This window comes from Sebastes fasciatus, chromosome 14 (assembly GCF_043250625.1).
Source record: "Sebastes fasciatus isolate fSebFas1 chromosome 14, fSebFas1.pri, whole genome shotgun sequence".
Lineage (NCBI taxonomy): Eukaryota > Metazoa > Chordata > Actinopteri > Perciformes > Sebastidae > Sebastes > Sebastes fasciatus.
In genome coordinates, this window is record NC_133808.1 from 33,271,782 (window position 1) to 33,294,423 (window position 22,642).

At 44.8% G+C, this 22,642-nt stretch overlaps 1 protein-coding gene across 1 annotated transcript in view; it reads right to left on the reverse strand.

The window, feature by feature from the left end:
- ttn.1 (titin, tandem duplicate 1) overlaps nt 1-22,642 on the reverse strand; it is a 227,197-nt gene that overhangs the window by 195,436 nt on the left and 9,119 nt on the right. The window contains exons 5-23 of the mRNA XM_074658001.1: nt 19,984-20,069; nt 19,518-19,738; nt 19,138-19,375; nt 12,776-12,835; nt 12,440-12,698; nt 12,201-12,273; nt 11,772-11,969; nt 11,305-11,447; nt 11,037-11,182; nt 10,374-10,601; nt 10,038-10,279; nt 9,728-9,960; nt 9,476-9,640; nt 9,215-9,383; nt 5,805-7,501; nt 5,437-5,715; nt 4,739-5,005; nt 3,939-4,211; nt 3,589-3,852 (exon numbers count right to left, since the gene is read on the reverse strand). Coding sequence (XP_074514102.1) covers nt 3,589-3,852; nt 3,939-4,211; nt 4,739-5,005; nt 5,437-5,715; nt 5,805-7,501; nt 9,215-9,383; nt 9,476-9,640; nt 9,728-9,960; nt 10,038-10,279; nt 10,374-10,601; nt 11,037-11,182; nt 11,305-11,447; nt 11,772-11,969; nt 12,201-12,273; nt 12,440-12,698; nt 12,776-12,835; nt 19,138-19,375; nt 19,518-19,738; nt 19,984-20,069 — 5,241 coding nt within the window. The remainder of the gene's footprint in view (nt 1-3,588; nt 3,853-3,938; nt 4,212-4,738; nt 5,006-5,436; nt 5,716-5,804; nt 7,502-9,214; nt 9,384-9,475; nt 9,641-9,727; nt 9,961-10,037; nt 10,280-10,373; nt 10,602-11,036; nt 11,183-11,304; nt 11,448-11,771; nt 11,970-12,200; nt 12,274-12,439; nt 12,699-12,775; nt 12,836-19,137; nt 19,376-19,517; nt 19,739-19,983; nt 20,070-22,642) is intronic.

Sequence of the window (22,642 nt, forward strand, 5' to 3'; positions counted from 1 at the left end):
TAAATACTGTAGTTCTCTATAGGTCATGTATAAATACTGTAGTTCTCTATAGGTCATGTATAAATACTGTAGTTCTCTATAGGTCATGTATAAATACTGTAGTTCTCTATAGGTCATGTTTAAATACTGTAGTTCTCTATAGGTCATGTATAAATACTGTAGTTCTCTATAGGTCGTATAAATACTGTAGTTCTCTATAGGTCATGTATAAATACTGTAGTTCTCTATAGTTCATGTATAAATACTGTAGTTCTCTATAGTTCATGTATAAATACTGTAGTTCTCTATAGGTCGTATAAATACTATAGTTCATGTATAAATACTGTAGTTCTCTATAGTTCATGTATAAATACTGTAGTTCTCTATAGTTCATGTATAAATACTGTAGTTCTCTATAGGTCGTATAAATACTATAGTTCATGTATAAATACTGTAGTTCTCTATAGTTCATGTATAAATACTGTAGTTCTCTATAGGTCATGTATAAATACTGTAGTTCATGTATAAATACTGTAGTTCTCTATAGTTCATGTATAAATACTGTAGTTCATGTATAAATACTGTAGTTCTCTATAGTTCATGTATAAATACTGTAGTTCTCTATAGTTCATGTATAAATACTGTAGTTCTCTATAGGTCATGTATAAATACTGTAGTTCATGTATAAATACTGTAGTTCTCTATAGGTCATGTATAAATACTGTAGTTCATGTATAAATACTGTAGTTCTCTATAGGTCATGTATAAATACTGTAGTTCTCTATAGTTCATGTATAAATACTGTAGTTCTCTATAGGTCATGTATAAATACTGTAGTTCTCTATAGGTCATGTATAAATACTGTAGTTCTCTATAGTTCATGTATAAATACTGTAGTTCTCTATAGTTCATGTATAAATACTGTAGTTCTCTATAGGTCATGTATAAATACTGTAGTTCTCTATAGGTCATGTATAAATACTGTAGTTCATGTATAAATACTGTAGTTCTCTATAGTTCATGTATAAATACTGTAGTTCATGTATAAATACTATAGTTCTCTATAGGTCATGTATAAATACTGTAGTTTTCTATAGGTCATGTATAAATACTGTAGTTCATGTATAAATACTGTAGTTCTCTATAGTTCATGTATAAATACTATAGTTCTCTATAGGTCATGTATAAATACTGTAGTTCTCTATAGTTCATGTATAAATACTGTAGTTCTCTATAGGTCGTATAAAAACTATAGTTCATGTATAAATACTGTAGTTCTCTATAGGTCGTATAAATACTATAGTTCATGTATAAATACTGTAGTTCTCTATAGGTCATGTATAAATACTGTAGTTCTCTATAGTTCATGTATAAATACTGTAGTTCTCTATAGGTCATGTATAAATACTGTAGTTCTCTATAGGTCATGTATAAATACTATAGTTCTCTATAGGTCATGTATAAATACTGTAGTTCTCTATAGGTCATGTATAAATACTGTAGTTCTCTATAGGTCATGTATAAATACTGTAGTTCTCTATAGGTCGTATAAATACTATAGTTCTCTATAGGTCATGTATAAATACTGTAGTTCTCTATAGGTCATGTATAAATACTGTAGTTCTCTATAGGTCATGTATAAATACTATAGTTCTCTATAGGTCATGTATAAATACTGTAGTTCTCTATAGGTCATGTATAAATACTGTAGTTCTCTATAGGTCATGTATAAATACTGTAGTTCTCTATAGGTCGTATAAATACTATAGTTCATGTATAAATACTGTAGTTCTCTATAGGTCGTATAAATACTATAGTTCATGTATAAATACTGTAGTTCTCTATAGTTCATGTATAAATACTGTAGTTCTCTATAGGTCGTATAAATACTATAGTTCATGTATAAATACTGTAGTTCTCTATAGGTCATGTATAAATACTGTAGTTCTCTATAGGTCGTATAAATACTATAGTTCTCTATAGGTCATGTATAAATACTGTAGTTCTCTGTAGTTCATGTATAAATACTATAGTTCTCTATAGGTCATGTATAAATACTGTAGTTCTCTATAGTTCATGTATAAATACTGTAGTTCTCTATAGTTCATGTATAAATACTGTAGTTCTCTATAGGTCGTATAAATACTATAGTTCTCTATAGGTCATGTATAAATACTGTAGTTCTCTGTAGTTCATGTATAAATACTATAGTTCTCTATAGGTCATGTATAAATACTGTAGTTCTCTATAGTTCATGTATAAATACTGTAGTTCTCTATAGGTCATGTATAAATACTGTAGTTCTCTATAGGTCATGTATAAATACTGTAGTTCTCTATAGGTCGTATAAATACTATAGTTCATGTATAAATACTGTAGTTCTCTATAGTTCATGTATAAATACTGTAGTTCTCTATAGGTCGTATAAATACTATAGTTCATGTATAAATACTGTAGTTCTCTATAGGTCATGTATAAATACTGTAGTTCTCTATAGGTCATGTATAAATACTGTAGTTCTCTATAGGTCGTATAAATACTATAGTTCATGTATAAATACTGTAGTTCTCTATAGGTCATGTATAAATACTGTAGTTCATGTATAAATACTGTAGTTCTCTATAGTTCATGTATAAATACTATAGTTCATGTATAAATACTGTAGTTTTCTATAGGTCATGTATAAATACTGTAGTTTTCTATAGGTCATGTATAAATACTGTAGTTTTCTATAGGTCATGTATAAATACTGTAGTTCTCTATAGGTCATGTATAAATACTGTAGTTTTCTATAGGTCATGTATAAATACTGTAGTTCATGTATAAATACTGTAGTTCTCTATAGTTCATGTATAAATACTGTAGTTCTCTATAGTTCATGTATAAATACTGTAGTTCTCTATAGGTCATGTATAAATACTGTAGTTCATGTATAAATACTGTAGTTCTCTATAGGTCATGTATAAATACTGTAGTTCATGTATAAATACTGTAGTTCTCTATAGTTCATGTATAAATACTGTAGTTTTCTATAGGTCATGTATAAATACTATATATACTATATAGTGTGAGACTGTATGCGGGTTTAGAGTTTCGGAGTCCCGGTATGGACGTTCCCCTGATTGTAAATATCTTTAATTTATTATTCCAGACATGTAAATATATCATTCTTCCCATTCTAACAATCCCCGGATCCTGCAGAGAAACTGGTTCAGATTAGAGACACGTCAGTAAACAGCAGGATTTCATATATCAGTTATATTAAAGAGACAGACGAGGTCTGTTTTTATGCAACTGGCCTCGGTTAGGAGCTGAATTGTGAAAGCATGTTTAATGACCGTGTCCTTTAGATGTGGCATCAATGGAACCAGATCTCTCTTCTCTGCTTTGAGGTGTTCTGAATGGGCCAGAAAATGTGTTTTTGAAGCTTTACGTCAGTACGAGGACGAGTTCTTGAGTTACTCACTTTATTATTGGTGTGATGAATACAGAGTATATGAACATTATAAGTGAAACAAGGGACGCATGATTCTGTTCATGTACTCATCTAACGGAGAGAGGTTCAAGCATGTGTTGACGTACACAGAGATGATATTTATGTTGACTTACTCTGAACAGAGAATGCACAGCTGGTGTCGGCGCGGCCGACCACCAGTTTGTAGCGTCCTTCGTCGGAGGCGTAGGTCCTGTTGAAGACCAGGCGCTGCTTGGCTCCCTTCGCCACCATCTGGATTCGGTCGCTGGGCGTCAGCAGCTTGTCGTTGTGGAACCATTTGACTGAGAGGACGTCCTGAGCGGAGATCTTGGTCTCCAGGACGGCCTTGGTGCCCTCAACAGCACTCGTGTCCTTCAGCGGGACCAAGACGCCGATTTCTGCAACCAAAGAGAAAATCTTTAGTTTGTAACGTTTTATTTTGAAATACTAAATCCTTTAGAAAAATACATCTGAGGTGTCGTACTCTGAACAACGAGCTTTGCAGAGGTTGAGATCTCGTGACCGGGAACCACAAAGGAGTAGATCCCATGGTCGTCCTTGATGGTGTCTTCAATCAGGAGTTTGTGGATCTGTTTGTCGATAACGATGTGGACGCGGCTGGAGGCCACGACCGGCTGGCCGGTCTTCATCCAGGTTCCTTCAACGTTCTCCTGCGAGAACTTCACCTCCAGCTGAGCGATGTCGCCCTCGCAGACCGTCAGGTCAGTCAGAGGCTGCATCAGGGTCACCGGACGCACTGAAACATCAACACACACATGTTGGCTGAAACATCAACACACACATGTTGACTGAAACATCAGGACAGACATGTTGACTGAAACATCAGGACAGACATGTTGACTGAAACATCAGGACAGACATGTTGACTGAAACATCAGGACAGACATGTTGACTGAAACATCAGTACAGACATGTTGACTGAAACATCAGTACAGACATGTTGACTGAAACATCAACACACACATGTTGGCTGAAACATCAACACACACATGTTGACTGAAACATCAGGACAGACATGTTGACTGAAACATCAGGACAGACATGTTGACTGAAACATCAGGACAGACATGTTGACTGAAACATCAACACACACATGTTGACTGAAACATCAGGACAGACATGTTGACTGAAACATCAACACACACATGTTGACTGAAACATCAGGACAGACATGTTGACTGAAACATCAGGACAGACATGTCTTTCTTTAGAACTAATTTCTGGACGGATAGACGAGCTTTGAACTTTACTTCCATCACTCACATTTCATTTTCAGCGATGCACTCGTCTTGAAGTCGCCCACTTTGAAAGTATATTTTCCCTGGTCCTCCTTCTTGACGTCTTTGACGGACAGGGTGTGCCGTCCACGGCGGGAGGACATGACGTATTTACTGCTGGGAGAGAGCAGCTTCTCTCTAAAGAACCAGCTGCCCTCGGCGTCCTCTCGGGACACGACGCACTCGAACTCTCCAGAATACGTCTCGGGAACCTCGGTGCTCTCCAGCTGCTTCAGGATCTCCAGCGGAGCTCCTGTTGATCACATGAAACAGACGGGACATCAGTGATTACAAATGCATTAATGTGTACGAAAAACTTTTGTTTGCAAATCAAAAACTCTTGTTTATGAATCATCTAAAAGTTTTGCTTGCATATCCTTGTTTGCAAATATGAGTTTATTGGAAATAAACAAAAAGTGCATCTACATTTTGCAGATTAAAGCTGTGCTTTGTACACTTGAGTTAATTTGCTGATTTACGGATGTCATTTAGGTAAAGTGCCTAAATTGTATTTACATTCAAAAGTTCTTCCCACAACAACACAACAAGATTTTATAGTATTTCCTGCATGGCTAGAGGGAGACTAAGATTAAGAGTAAGAGATCAGTTCAAAGCTCGGAGCCAGTGTTGGGATATGCCTCTGTGTCCATTATCTCTATTATCTTCAGCTGTTGACCAACCCACCTTCAACGTTGAGCTTGGCAGTTGTACTGACGTCGTCGTCTATAACCACGCAGCTGAATTCTGCGTCATCCCTCATGTCAATCATCAGCACAGACAGGAAGTGAACCTTTCTGTCAGAGTGCATCCTGTATTTGTCTCCGGAGAAGATCTCCACGTTGTTCTTCAACCATTTGACTTTAACAAAAGGCTCATTGGTTTCACACTCGAAGGTCGCCGTGGTGTCCTTCTCTTTGGCGTTGACATCCTCCAGCTTCTGTGTGAAGGTGATGACTTGCTTTCCTGCAAAAATAACAACAAAACCATTGTTACAAAGCACCCGAGGCAAATGCAGAATTACATGTAGACTGTAGAAAGTCAAGAGTTGTTACCTTGCACCAGCAGGAAAGCGTGGCTTGAAGTCTCTCCGGCGGTGCTCGATGCTTTAACCATGACACTAGCAGAGTCCTCGGCTCTGACGTTCCTGATCACCAGTTCACACACGTGATCTTCAGGCCAGTACCAGTTAATACGGTCAGACTTCTCCAGCTGAACTCCGTTCTTGAACCACTGGCACTCGGGTTCTGGTCTGCCGACCACTCTGACCCTGAACTTGACTTCGTCGCCCTGGTTGACTGTCTGGCTGGTAATACGCTCCAGGATCTTAGGAGCTTCCATGCTAGCTGACAGCTTGACCCTCTCTGGTTTTAGAGCTTTAGCTGTAATCTTGCGGCGCTCCTCTTCCTTCTTCTTCTCAGCCTCCTCCTTCGCCATGGCGCGGTGAAGCAACTCCTCCTTGGTTTTCTTCAGCAGATCCTCGTAGGACTCGTCCTTCTTACGTGACTTGAGCTCCACGGCGGTGATGGACTCGTAATATCCTTCCTCTGTCCTGCGCTTGAACTTGCCCCTCAGCTCGTCTGACTCCTCTGTGGATTTCTCGTGGATATTTCTCTGGGCCTTCTTCAGCTTGACCACCTCTTTCAGCTGAGAGTCATCTGTGGCTATGTCAGCCTTCACCACCTCAAATTGTACTTTTCCAGGTTCGGGTGCGGCCTCAGCTGCCTTACCCTCTGGGGCTCGGCGCAGATGAGTCCTGAAGTCCTCTTTTTGCTGAATCTCCAGCTTCACGGTGTGTTCGGCTGAGCCCAGGTTGTTGTCAGCCACTACTCTGACCTCTCCTGAATCATAGGATTTGATTTCAGTGATCTCCAGGTAGTAAATGCCGTCATAACGAAGTCTGTATCTCTTGCTTTTGCGAATAAGTTGTCCGTTGAGATACCAGTTCACCTTGGGTGATGGATAACCGGTCACTCTGCAGCGGAATCGTGCTGTTTCGCCTTCCACCACTCTGGCTGGTTCAGGAAGAAGGACAATCTCAGGTTTCATTTTCTCAGAATCTTCCTCAGCAGTGACTCCGTAGGGTCCTCCCTCGTGAGCCATGCGCTCTATCTCATCGATTCGGTGTGCTCCCTTCCTGCCTTCAGGAAGCTGCGTTTCCTCAACGAGACCCTTATCATCCTTGACAACCAGGGTGGCCGAGGTCTGGTCGACGCCGAACTTGTTGGTAGCTCTGCAGGTGATGACGCCGCTGTCTCTAGCGTACGCAACTTCATAGTCAAGACTGCAGTAGCCGAACTCGTTGACCATGCGCAGCCTGTTGGCAGCTTCCAGGGGTTTCCCGTCGTGCAGCCACTCCACCTGCATGGTGGGGTCACCGATAGGGGTCAGTCTGCACTCGAAATGAGCCGGACCGAAGCGCTTCATTCGGACAGAGGTCAGCTTCTTCTTGAACTGTGGTTTCTGCTGCTTCTCTTTGTCGTAGAGGTCGCCCTCCTCCCACTGGTCTTGACCGTATCGCAGGTGGAGGGGCTCCAGCTCTGGAGGGGCAATCTCTTTAGCTTTGTAGGTTCCTTTGGGAATAATGAGCTTCCTCTCTGGTTCAGGTTCAACATAGTCCACCTCCACGTTGACTCTGCAGCGAGTGGTGTCTCTGCCAGCCTTGTTGATGGCTGTGGCGGTGTACCAGGCGCTGTCTGAGCCAGCTGCTAAGGGAATCTGGAATTTGGCATCTCCTCTGGTTCCTTCAACCCTGGAAGATGGATTTGTCATATCAGAATATCTTTAACATTTGTGTTTTTACTACAATGAAAAACTTGCTTTGACGAATACGTTGGAACAGGTACTTGACTAGTCGGTTCTTAAGTCATCAAAATAAAAACATGAAATCATAAATAGAGAAAGTTCAAAATATTGGATGAATATCTACATTTTCCGATGGGGACGGAGAAAATTAAGTATAAACACTGAATGCCGGAGCTGGTGCGGGAGGTGGAGCCGTATCAACTAGATATAGTTGAGTTCACCTCCATGCAGGGTGGGTGTGAGGTTACTCAACGGATGAATGGAGATTCATCCGTTATCTTTTGCCTATCCGGGGCCTGGTCGCGGGGGCAGCAACGTTTTCCAGCTCTTTCTGGGGGACCCCGAGGTGTTCCCAGGCCAGACCAGATGTATAATCTCTCTAGCGTGTTCTGGATCTACCCCGGGGCCTCTTACCAGTTGGACGTGCCTGGAAAACCTCCAAAGGGAGGATAGTCAGACGAGGGACAACCCTGGCGGAGGCCAACACCCACCGGAAACGTGTTTGACTTTGACCGAGTATACGGACACAGCTCTCACTTTGGTTATACAAGGACCGGATGGCTCGTAACAATGACCCCGATACCCCATATTCCCACAGTACCCCCCACAGGACTCCCCGGGGGACACAGTCGTAAGCCTTCTCCAAGTCCACAAAACACATGTAGACTGGATGGGCAAACTCCCATGACCCCTCTAACAGCCCTGCAAGGGTAAAGAGCTGGTCCACTGTTCCACGGCCAGGACGGAGTCCACATTGTTCCTCCTGGATCTGAGGTTCGACAATCAGTCAGAGAAGGTTGGGTACTCTGAGCTGCTGTTTGGTGCATAAGCACAAACACCAATCAGAGACTTCCTCCCAGCGACTCGCAGTCACATAGAGGCGACCCTCTGGTTCTCCGGGGAGAACTCCAACACAGCGGTGCTCAGCTGGGTGCTCGTGAGTATCCTCACACCCGCCCCGCATGGAGTTGAGTCCAACTATGTCTAGTTGGTACCGCTCCACCTCCACCTCCCGCACCCGCTCCGGTTCCTTCCCTGTCAGAGAGGAGACGTTCTACGTCCGTAGAGCCAGTCTGCGAAGCCGGAGGTCGGGACGCCTAGGTCCCCACCTTTGCCAGCTGCCCGACTCACACTGCACCTGACCCCAATGCCTATCCCTGCAAGTGGTGGGCTGTGCCTGGCCAAGCCCCATGCGTCAAGGCCACTAGACGCTCGCCGGCGAGGTTGCCTCGCAGGTCTGGCTCCGGAAGGGGGGCCCCAGTTTCTCTTTTCCAGGCGAGGTGCAACATCTCTTTTCTGGTCGATTCATTAAGGGGTCTGTGATTCGCTCTTGGTCTGGCCCTTCCCCTGGGATCACTTTGCCTTGGGAGACCCTTCCAGGAGCTAATACCCCCGACAACACAGCTCCCAGGATCACTGGAGCACACAAACCCCTCCACCACGGTAAGGTGGTGATTCCTTGGATGGCCACTCCTACAAGCATGGTTTGTGATTGTGTAGTGGCAGCTAGCTCGCCTATTTAAAGAAGATCTGAACATCTATTGTCCCTAAATATAATTACAAAATAACTTCAACGGTCCTTTGGGTTTACGGTCAACTCAATTTGGGTGATAGAGAGCCAATTTATAAATACTGATAAAACAGCTAATATAAAACCTACCTGATGTGTGGGTGCTTGTGTGGGCTGATGATGTCGCTGTTTTTCAGCCAGACGATGTCAGGTAGGGGGTTTCCGATGGCTTTGACAGCCAGTTCAACCAGAGTGCCCTGCTTCACACTGATGTTCCTCAGCTTCTCAACAAACTGAGGGCGCAGCAAGGTTTCTTTAGCTAAAAAAGAAAGAAAGGAAGTCAACAAACGTTCATAAGTCTCCTCTTCAAAACAGTGTTCACAGAACGTCCACGGTGAGCTGCAGTCTTACCATCAACAGTGAGAGTGATGGAGATGGACGACCGTCCAGCTCGGTTCTGAGCGACGACGGTCCACTCTCCAGAGTCGTGAGGCATGGCTGGGACGATGATCAGGGACTGGGTTCCGTCCTCTTTAACCACGATCTTGTGGTTGTAGTCGCTAACCACTTGTTGTCCTGAGGAGGCGATGAACAGATTTTGGTTATTTTGAACAAATCTTATTCAAGAACAAATTAATGAAGATTTATCTATTTTTTACTCACCGTTGTGGAACCAGTACGTGTCGGGCATCGGCCTGCCGACGACCTTCAGGTCGAACCTGGCGGTTTGCCCCTCGGAGCATTTACATGAGGAAGGTTTCATGACAAACACGGGCTTGTAGAGTCTCTCCAGCTGAGCCTCGTCGGTCTCGTCCAGCCGGCGGGCCGGAGAACGTCCGGGAGAACGGCTGGAAGAACGTCCAGGAGAGCGGCTCAGAGAACGCGGAGATGTGGACCTGAGGAAGGAGCAGAGTCGTTGATACACTGGCGTCCACAGTTCTACACTTTTACCAGTATTTCTTATTCCAGTTACCTGATCCTCTGCATCGCCGGCTGTGGGGTGTATCTCTGAGGCGTCACAGCTCCGGACGGCTCAACGTAGAGCTTCCCAGAGCTGACGGCGTTTCCCTTCATGTTGGCGGTGAAGGCGGTGTACACGCCCTCATCTTCTGGCAGAACCACGGGCACACGAAGGCTGGCTCGTCCATCCTGAAGAACCTCCATCTGGTATCGGTCGCCGGCCCTGATACGCTGGCCGTCTTTGTACCAAACAATCTGGTAGAAGACAGAAGACCATTGTAAGACTACTTTGGATACAAATGTGCAATTCTGAACTCTATTTGAAACCTATTTCTTAAAGATTCGGTACCTTTGGGAGTGGCATTCCAGCCATCTTGCAGTGGAAAGTGACGCCCATTCCCTCCATGATTCTGTAGTTTTTGACGGGAGTGTCGAAGGTGGGCTGCACCGCCTCGGTGGGGTCTGCAGTCACCATCAACTCTCCGTCCTCCGTCACGATCTCTCTGTATGTGATCTTCATAATGCACAGTTCAATCTCCTGGATGATCCTCTGCTCAATGGCAGAAAGATGGAATTCCTGCAGATGAGATGAGACGTTGGAAATCTGTAAATGACGTCCTCAAGAATTCTTGAGTTCTCTGACTGTCAATCAATAATCATCCAATCACAGTTCAGTGTTTAAATATTGGCAAAGCCCTAGTTGCCAAGCAAACCCAAGAATTGTCAGGGTTAGGAAAGGAAAAATCACGGGATACTATGGGAATACTTGTGATAGTTCCACTGTTGGAACCAACAACTCAACCCTGATCACATCACATGATTTCAAAGTGTTTCCATCATTGCTACGACTTTGAATGTGTCCATTGTTCTCCTGGTTTCTTTCTACTTGTAGTGTAGACTTTCCTTGGTGATAGCAGATATCTGAAAGGTTCTAGGAAGGCTACAGTGCAAACTATGGTTCCCAGACCCTCAGGGGGCCCATAAGGCCCAGGATTACTAGTGATGGTCATACCTGTCCAGAGATAATGGTGGTGGTCATCTGCTCCATTGTTGTAACTACAATGGGGGGAACATCTCCCACTTTGGGCTCCTGCACCACGGCGGTCACTTCAGTCTTAAAGGTTGCTTCCTGTTTCTTCATGTAGATTTCGTATTCCTCTGTTAACAAACATTACAAAACATTAATATTACATGAGCTCAGTTAACTTAGTTCATTGGCTGAACCCACCCTGACATCAGAGGTCAGCATGGTGGATGTTATCGATGGAGAGTCGACGTACCTTCCTCCAGCAGATGGGCGGAGGCCGAGACTTCTCCCAACTGGTTCTTGACAAAGACGGAGTATTCTCCGGCGTCATCGGCGAAGGTCATGGAGATCTCCAGCTTGCACTCTCCAGACTCCTTCTTGTAGGCGACTTTGTATCTGGAGGAGAAAGAGCACGTTAATGATGGCTACTGCCCCCTGGAGGCTGCAGCAGTCGTTACAGACATCATTCACACGATTCATTGTTTCTACAATTCTACAATTTACACATTCTACGCTTTTGTCCAAAGCGACGTACTTCTGAGAGTTTGTACAACACAAGCAAGGATCTAGATAGGCAGGAACAACGTGAGTAACAACAGCTTCAAGTCCGATCGGACACAGGTTCCGACAGGCAGAGCCCAGAGGCAACGCACAGGGTGGATAGAGGCATTTTCTTTTTTTTGGTGGCGCTGACCAGTGTTTTTTGAGGGCATTACATACCTGTATCCGGTGGTGAGCGGTACGCCGCTCTTCTTCCAGATGATGTGAGGTTTGGGACTTCCCCCGACTTGACATTCAAACACGACACTTCCTCCTTCAACCAGCTTCTGCACGGTTGGCTTTCTCATAAAGAAGGGAGCGGCGGCCGCAGCGTCTGACTCGGCCACGCTCACCTGTTCTTTGGTTTCTTCGGTTACTCTGAAAATACAAATCTCTTTTTAGAATCACCAGCACAAGCTGTACCGAGTCCTTGAGTCCTTGAAAAGCGCTATATAAGTTGAATTTATTATATTATTATATTACCGCTAGCTATCTCTAAGTCTCAACGATTAAGAAATAAAGAAGCTGAAATGTCCTTTGTTGAGTTAATGTTGAGCCGGTAGACTGTGTTAACTGCATCTATTCATCTTTATAGCTTGATGGACTCACAGTTTCTCAGCTGTTTCAACGTGTTCGGTGACGACGACAGCGATCTCCTCTCTGCTCTCGATGTCTTCGGACACTGGAGGAGAAAGACAGGGTTAGTCTCCAGCAGGAGGCGCCATGTCGGACTGAACAGATTCCAGATGTAGCAACAGATGCAGGGGGTCACAGTAGACCCTCCTCCCCCGAGTGTCTCAGCGGGTATCGACTGATGCTTTTCCTCCTGTTCTGCTGATTGTACGTACCCTGGACGAGCAGGTAGCAGGAGGTGCTGACGGTTCCTGCCTCGTTTGTGGCGGTGCAGGTGAAGCGTCCGCTGTCTTCGGCGAACGCCTCGCGGATCACCAGCTGGGCGAATCCGTTCTTGTAGCTGATCTGGAAGTCGATGGAGCTCTCGATCTTGTAGTCCTCTCTGAACCACATGATGACGGGTGTGGGGTGACCGCCGATCTGGCACTCCAGCGTCACCGACTCGCCCTCCGTCACATTCGTGTTCTTCAGGCCCTGAACAGACACAACAACACTTTTAGAACATGTTATTTTCATCAATATGTTTAGTGGTTTTTGAGGATCCAGCTTACCGACACCAGTGTGGCGGGGATCACGCCGCCGCCTGCAGGTACAGCTGCTGCCTCCATCACCTGCCGGAGAGTCACAGATTGGTTAGAATTCAACAAAAAAATGCACCTTCTTCTAAAAATCAACAACATAGTGAACGCACACCGGACAAGACTTTAACTTCCTGTTCACATCCAACAAATAAAGAAAAGATGACACAGCACAGAAAGATGGAAGGAAGGGAGGCTGGGTGGGATCAAGAGGTGAGAATGAGCATCGACGAGCATGTTAAAAGTTTTATTAGAGGGAAATTAAAACCTGGATTTTCACATAAATCAAGAAAACCTGACTTAAAGAAACTATACTAAAGGTCAAGGAGTCGCTCCTGTAAAGTTTGGGGTGGCGCTATAATCAAAAGGGTTAGGGTCAAATCAAAAGGATTCATTCTGCCTCTTAGATCTGATGTGTCTTGAATTAAGTAAGGGATAAAGGATAGGGGATTCTTTCACAACAATGACCCGCTGGCTGTACATTATCCTGCTTATTACACGGCTACTTACTGAAGAAATCAATATGTTTGACACAAAAACGGTCCTCCAGAGTCCGACATCAGAACTACGCCCATAGCAACGGTCCGTTACTAAGAAATAACCGACCATAGAACGCCATGACTGACCAATCAGAATCGAGGATTCAACACAGCCGTGTAATTAAAGTGGATAATTTGACAGTTGATGAAGGTCAGAGAGGTTATTAAAATATCAACAGCTACTGGATGTCGAGACATCTTTCTCCAGACCAAAGTCTTGGACTTTGATTCTTTATTGCTGGTTTGGACTCTATCAGGTTTTCTTGTCCTGTTCAGATCCAGACCACTAAACTAGATTACAAACCTGGGCTCCCCAGTCCTCATAAACTCTCTCCATGCCCCCCGAGAACACCACCCCCGTCTGTAACTCAGAGCCAAAACGACTCTGATATTGCTCTCTGAACGGCGGGGGGACGGCCTCCAGCGTCCCTCTGGTCTCCGCCATCGTACGAGACGGACTGGGAGACTTGACGGGCTTGATGATCTTTCTAGCGGCGGCGGAGGATGAAGAGAACTCTTTCTGCAGAGTGGCGATCGCCGAGCCGGCGATGGAAACCTGACCGAGCCAAGAGGAGGAACAGGCATCAATAAACATGTGGGTTTGTGTTAAACCACAGCACAGGGAAGGATCTACGGGTCTACGGGTCTACGGAGCTACGGAGCTACGCGGCGTTAGTTTATTAAAGCTACAACACTTTGGAGAAAGCTGGATTAATAGATGGGTTCTGGTGTTTATTGATTAAATGGGTGAAAGAAAAACAGGTTAAAGGTGGATTCACTTTGTTATTTTATCACTTCTACATCACGCCTCACAACAAGTTTGCATTTCAGGCAAGCAGTAAGAACCAACTGAGCGTTCGCTAAACCCCCCAAACAGCACCTGTCCAATCGTAGCTTAGCAACAGTAACTAGTCACAGCAGGTGTTTACTGGTTCCTTCAGGTGTGGCGGTGTTTACCGTGTTCACCCCCCCCCCCCCCCCCAATGTCGCATTCACGACCTCGTCAGTGGAAAGTCTCTGAAAACTCGGACTTTCGGAGTTGTGACGTGAATATATTGTAATTTTAGTCGCTGCCGCCATTTTGGACTGAAAACGCTTATTATATTTATAATATTTTATAGTTCAACATTTCAGTAGAATATGACAGAATAGAAATAATGTAGTTTTACTTTTGTACGGCACTTTGTAGGCGGACGTTTTTACTAGTGTCCGGTTCTCGCTTTCAGACCTGGATGATGTCAGGTTTTAAGCTAACGTTAGCACATCTGTCCTGATCAGTTTATACTGAAACAACCAGAGTCAGACTCAACGCTGTCTTTATATCCATACATCATCAACTGGCGGGACTTGTTAGCTTTAGCCTCAGTTAGCACAACACCACGTATGTAGCCCTTTTAACGGGTTCTTGTATAAAATGGTTCATCTGAAAACACTTCAAATGTATAATAGCTAGCTATAGGTGCTAATCTGCCCGTTACAGCAGTCATTACAGCAAAGACTCGTGAGAACAGAACGATGGACAGGTCAGCAGCGGTAACGAAGGGGGCGGGCTTAGCGAAGGGTCAATAACAGGTTCAATCATTGGATTATACTTTCTATTATTTCAGCATTTCATTTTAAAGTTTAGTTTAGTTTAGAGTTTGTCAGTTTTGTTTCTCCGCAGGTTGTTTTCTACTGCTTGCCTGATGGTGCCTCTCTTACCTCGGAGCTAGCCTCATGTTTTGGGACAGAAACTTTAGAAACTGTGAAATGTGGAACTGGGGACGAGGCGAGACCAGTGTCCACATGGGAAGACATTTCTGTCGCTGTCTGAATCTGGAGTAACCAACAGAGTTCACAGGAGCGTTACTGGACAATATATATATATATATTTATATAAATGTAAATGTTTGGAACAATTAATGACATGTTATCAAGAGATTTGTCCTTCTAGATTCATCTTCTGAGAATAATTATCTTAAAGCACTGGCAAATAATTTATAGTCTCTGTGGACACCTGGGAGTCGTAATAGTCTCTGTGGACACCTGGGAGTCGTTATAGTCTCTGTGGACACCTAGGAGTCGTTATAGTCTCTGTGGACACCTGGGAGTCGTTATAGTCTCTGTGGACACCTGGGAGTCGTAATAGTCTCTGTGGACACCTGGGAGTCGTTATAGTCTCTGTGGACACCTGGGAGTCGTTATAGTCTCTGTGGACACCTGGGAGTCGTAATAGTCTCTGTGGACACCTGGGAGTCGTTATAGTCTCTGTGGACACCTGGGAGTCGATATAGTCTCTGTGGACACCTAGGAGTCGTTATAGTCTCTGTGGACACCTGGGAGTCGTTATAGTCTCTGTGGACACCTGGGAGTCGTTATAGTCTCTGTGGACACCTGGGAGTCGTTATAGTCTCTGTGGACACCTGGGAGTCGTAATAGTCTCTGTGGACACCTGGGAGTCGTTATAGTCTCTGTGGACACCTGGGAGTCGTAATAGTCTCTGTGGACACCTGGGAGTCGTAATAGTCTCTGTGGACACCTGGGAGTCGTTATAGTCTCTGTGGACACCTGGGAGTCGATATAGTCTCTGTGGACACCTGGGAGTCGTTATAGTCTCTGTGGACACCTGGGAGTCGTTATAGTCTCTGTGGACACCTGGGAGTCGATATGGTCTCTGTGGACACCTGGGAGTCGATATAGTCTCTGTGGACACCTGGGAGTCGTTATGGTCTCTGTGGACACCTGGGAGTCGTTATAGTCTCTGTGGACACCTGGGAGTCGATATGGTCTCTGTGGACACCTGGGAGTCGTTATAGTCTCTGTGGACACCTGGGAGTCGTTATAGTCCCTGTGGACACCTGGGAGTCGTTACAGTCTCTGTGGACACCTGGGAGTCGTTATAGTCCCTGTGGACACCTGGGAGTCGTTACAGTCCCTGTGGACACCTGGGAGTCGTTATAGTCCCTGTGGACACCTGGGAGTCGTTATAGTCTCTGTGGACACCTGGGAGTCGTTATAGTCCCTGTGGACACCTGGGAGTCGTTATAGTCTCTGTGGACACCTGGGAGTCGTTATAGTCCCTGTGGACACCTGGGAGTCGTTATCCTGATGAATTGTTTGCCGGTGCAGATCAACATATTCTAAGTGAATCTGATCATTTGGTCAAATCTCTTGGTAGTTCTGTTCGTTGCTCTGGAGGCCTCGCTAACCTGAGGCGGCGCCACGGTTGGTTCAGGTGTAACCTCCTGAGCAGCAGTAAGCATCTGACCAGCCTGCTCTCTTGTTGTTGTCCAGCTGGCTCGATACTGTTGATCAGCAGACATGGCGGCGGCGGCGGCGGCCTGCTGCCTTAACTCTCCCTCTACAGCCTCAGCCTCCTCGTCTTCGACATGCACCGGCTGACGGACACGAGCGAGGTCGACGGCGGCCACCACTTTGGCCACGGCCCCGGCTCTAATCCCTCCCTCAGCCTGGAGACACAACCAGCAGCACATAGATCTCAGGACATCCATGGCAGGACGGCGGCACAGAGACAGGCAGGTGGACGGGACAATCGGATCAGATATATATCCAGATAGACCTTATACCTGTCCACAACGTCCTGCCTCTGTGATGTCATCAATCAGCAGTGAGTGAGTCCACGTACAGCAGCACCACCGTCACACTCTGATCATCTGAACCTGGATCAGAACTTACTGCTGTCGGTTCACTGTCGCAAAGCAGGAACTGTTCCAGGTTTTTAGATTAATGTCCTCTATGTGGAGTTGTATGGAGACGTCATGAACAGTCATGGACAATCATGGACAGTCATGGACAATCATGGACAGTCATGGACAATCCTGGACAGTCATGGACAGTCCTGGACAGTCCTGGACAGTCATGGACAGTCATGGACAGTCATGGACAGCCATTGACAGTCATGGACAGTCATGGACAGTCATGGACAGTCCTGGACAGTCATGGACAGTCATGGACAGTCCTGGACAGTCCTGGACAGTCATGGACAGTCATGGACAGTCATGGACAGCCATTGACAGTCATGGACAGTCATGGACAGTCATGGACAGTCCTGGACAGTCATGGACAGTCATGGACAGTCCTGGACAGTCATGGACAGTCATGGACAGTCATGGACAGTCATGGACAGTCCTGGACAGTCATGGACAGTCATGGACAGTCCTGGACAGTCATGGACAGTCATGGACAGTCCTGGACAGTCCTGGACAGTCATGGACAGTCATGGACAGTCATGGACAGCCATTGACAGTCATGGACAGTCATGGACAGTCATGGACAGTCAAGGACAGTCCTGGACAATCCTGGACAGTCCTGGACAGTCATGGACAGTCATGAACAGTCATGAACAATCCTGGACAGTCATGGACAGTCGTGGACAATCCTGGACAGTCATGGACAGTCCTGGACAGTCGTGGACAGGGTACTGGTGTACATGTACTCACAGAGACATTGAAGACATGCTCATCTGTCTGACATGCAGCAGAGACAACAGTGAAAGGAGCTGAAGAGAAGTCAGAGTGAAGTGAACCAAACTGAAACAAGAGGCGTGAAAGATGATGATGACTAATAATGAAACTAATAATCAAAGATGGAGGAGCAGCCGTGACGCGTCCACTCAGACAGGTGAAGAGCTACCTGCTCCTCCGGCTGCTTGACGGCCGGGCGGACGTCTCGGTTGAGATCACGGTAGCGCCGCTCTTCATCGGACAAACCAGACGAGACGTCGCGGTTCTGAAGCGTGACCGTTTGTTGGGTTAAACGGAGGTGGAGCAGCTCTCCGTCAGACACGGGAGACGAGTCTTCGTGGACGAAGACGGAGGACAGATCTGTACAGATGTATGACGGATTGAAACACATCTCCTCCGTCACGCCGTCTATTGGCGTCTCCTGCTCGTCTTCCACTGAGGACGTCGTGTCTCGGTGGTCAGATGTTTCACAGATATCTGCCCGTTCGTTTGAACGATGGACGTTATGGTCAAACGACATTTCCTCGTGGCTCGTAGCGCCGTCCCATCCCTCGCCATCCTGCGTAGAACTTGAGTCATCCAGCGTCCCACAAGATTCTGACTCCATGTCAACAGTTTGAGGCTAACAACCAAATCAGAGGATTAACTTTGGTCTTCAGACGGCTGGTAGACGCCAAACAAGAGACAACAGGAGGAAGAAGAGACACAAAACCAAGAAAGACAATACGGTCCAAACGTCCAGAAGACAGGACGGGAGGACGGTTCAACGTCTTTCAACCCAAACTTTATTAACTCTTTGAGCCCTGATAATATGTAATAATCTGATCTAACAGTATGGACCCCCTGACCACCAGATGGCGGTATGGAACCCCTAACCACCAGATGGCGGTATGGACCCCCTGACCACACCCTAACCACCAGATGGCGGTATGGACCCCCTGACCACCAGATGGCGGTATGGACCCCCTAACCATCAGATGGCGGTATGGACCCCCTGACCACACCCTAACCACCAGATGGCGGTATGGACCCCCTAACCACCAGATGGGGGTATGGACCCCCTGACCACCAGATGGCGGTATGGACCCCCTGACCACCAGATGGCGGTGTGGACCCCCTGACCACCAGATGGCGGTATGGACCCCCTGACCACACCCTGACCACCAGATGGCGGTATGGACCCCCTGACCACCAGACAGCAGTGTGGACCCCCTGACCACCCCCTGACCACCAGATGACGGTGTAGACCCCCTGACCACCAGATGGCGGTGTGGACCCCCTGACCACCAGATGGCGGTGTGGACCCCCTGACCCCGAGCCGGTCCCCCCTTACCTCTTTGACCCCGGTGACCTGCTGCTCCCAGCGCTGCTCCTGGCCCAGCTGGGTGACGGTGCTGCTGGTCATACTGGTCATGCTGGTCATGCTGGTGTAGCTGGCCTCACCCACGTAGTCTCCCTGCTTCCAGGGCGGGAGGACGTCGCCGGCGGCGGCCGCCAGCTTGCGTGCGGTGATGGGGGACTTGACGGGCCTGATGGGGGAGACTGAGAGTCTTGAAGTGGGAGAGGCAGGCCTGGAGACGGGGGAGGGAGGTCACGTTACCAACCTCCGATAACGCCATCGCCCCGCTCGCTGGTCTAAGACCTCTACAGCACAAACACATCCACTACAACCTTTATCCTCAGATTAAAGCCGTTACTAAAGGCTCCACCCACCTGACAGGCGTCGGCGTGGGCGCCTTCACGTGTCTGACGGGTGACGGCGACTGTTGGCGTCCTCCGGCCACCTTGGCGACCAACGAGGACTGAGTCGGGGACTTGGACATTGGTTTGGGAGGAACTCTGGGCGGAGTCTTGTGAGCCAGCTGCTGAATCAGCTCGGCGCCCTCCACCTGCATCTCCATCATGGCGGTGGCCTGGAAACTGGCCTCCATCCTCTGAGGACGGACCAATGAGAAGAGAGGAGGTTAGATCAGAGCAGCAGATCCTGGATCAGATCCTGGATCAGAGTCTGGATCTGATCCTGGATCAGAGTCTGGATCAGATCCTGGATCAGATCCTGGATCAGGTCCTGGATCAGGTCCTGGATCAGATCCTGGATCAGGTCCTGGATCAGATCCTGGATCAGGTCCTGGATCAGATCCTGGATCAGATCAGAACTGTGTGGTGGACTCTCTGGTACCTTCTCCACTCTGGTCTGACGGGTCTGAGAGATCTGAGAGGCTGAAATCACCGTCTTGGTTTTCTTTGCTGGAACGGCTTCTTCACCTGAAAACACACCTTCTTCTATATTAATAAACTGATGACATCATCATCATCACTATAACTCAACATCATCACTATAACTCATCATCATCACTATAACTCATCATCATCACTATAACTCAACATCATCACTATAACTCATCATCATCACTATAACTCAACATCATCACTATAACTCATCATCATCACTATAACTCATCATCATCACTATAACTCATCATCATCACTATAACTCATCATCATCACTATAACTCAACATCATCACTATAACTCATCATCATCACTATAACTCAACATCATCACTATAACTCAACATCATCACTATAACTCATCATCATCACTATAACTCAACATCATCACTATAACTCAACATCATCACTATAACTCATCATCATCACTATAACTCATCATCATCACTATAACTCAACATCACTATAACTCAACATCATCACTATAACTCATCATCATCACTATAACTCATCATCATCACTATAACTCATCATCATCACTATAACTCAACATCATCACTATAACTCATCATCATCACTATAACTCATCATCATCACTATAACTCAACATCACTATAACTCATCATCATCACTATAACTCAACATCATCACTATAACTCATCATCATCACTATAACTCATCATCATCACTATAACTCAACATCATCACTATAACTCATCATCATCACTATAACTCATCATCATCACTATAACTCAACATCATCACTATAACTCATCATCATCACTATAACTCATCATCATCACTATAACTCAACATCATCACTATAACTCATCATCATCACTATAACTCAACATCATCACTATAACTCATCATCATCACTATAACTCATCATCATCACTATAACTCAACATCATCACTATAACTCATCATCATCACTATAACTCAACATCATCACTATAACTCAACATCATCAACTCATCATCATCACTATAACTCATCATCATCACTATAACTCATCATCATCACTATAACTCATCATCATCACTATAACTCATCATCATCACTATAACTCAACATCATCACTATAACTCATCATCATCACTATAACTCATCATCATCACTATAACTCAACATCACTATAACTCATCATCATCACTATAACTCATCATCATCACTATAACTCATCATCATCACTATAACTCAACATCATCACTATAACTCATCATCATCACTATAACTCAACATCATCACTATAACTCAACATCATCACTATAACTCATCATCATCACTATAACTCATCATCATCACTATAACTCATCATCATCACTATAACTCAACATCATCACTATAACTCATCATCATCACTATAACTCATCATCATCACTATAACTCAACATCATCACTATAACTCATCATCATCACTATAACTCATCATCATCACTATAACTCAACATCATCACTATAACTCAACATCATCACTATAACTCATCATCATCACTATAACTCATCATCATCACTATAACTCATCATCATCACTATAACTCATCATCATCACTATAACTCATCATCACTATAACTCAACATCATCACTATAACTCAACATCATCACTATAACTCATCATCACTATAACTCATCATCATCACTATAACTCAACATCATCACTATAACTCATCATCATCACTATAACTCAACATCATCACTATAACTCAACATCATCACTATAACTCATCATCATCACTATAACTCAACATCATCACTATAACTCATCATCATCACTATAACTCATCATCATCACTATAACTCATCATCATCACTATAACTCATCATCATCACTATAACTCATCATCATCACTATAACTCAACATCATCACTATAACTCATCATCATCACTATAACTCAACATCATCACTATAACTCATCATCATCACTATAACTCATCATCATCACTATAACTCAACATCACTATAACTCATCATCATCACTATAACTCATCATCATCACTATAACTCATCATCATCACTATAACTCAACATCATCACTATAACTCATCATCATCACTATAACTCAACATCATCACTATAACTCATCATCATCACTATAACTCAACATCATCACTATAACTCATCATCATCACTATAACTCATCATCATCACTATAACTCATCATCATCACTATAACTCAACATCATCACTATAACTCATCATCATCACTATAACTCATCATCATCACTATAACTCATCATCATCACTATAACTCATCATCACTATAACTCAACATCATCACTATAACTCAACATCATCACTATAACTCATCATCACTATAACTCATCATCATCACTATAACTCAACATCATCACTATAACTCATCATCATCACTATAACTCAACATCATCACTATAACTCAACATCATCACTATAACTCATCATCATCACTATAACTCAACATCATCACTATAACTCATCATCATCACTATAACTCATCATCATCACTATAACTCATCATCATCACTATAACTCATCATCATCACTATAACTCATCATCATCACTATAACTCATCATCATCACTATAACTCATCATCATCACTATAACTCAACATCATCACTAT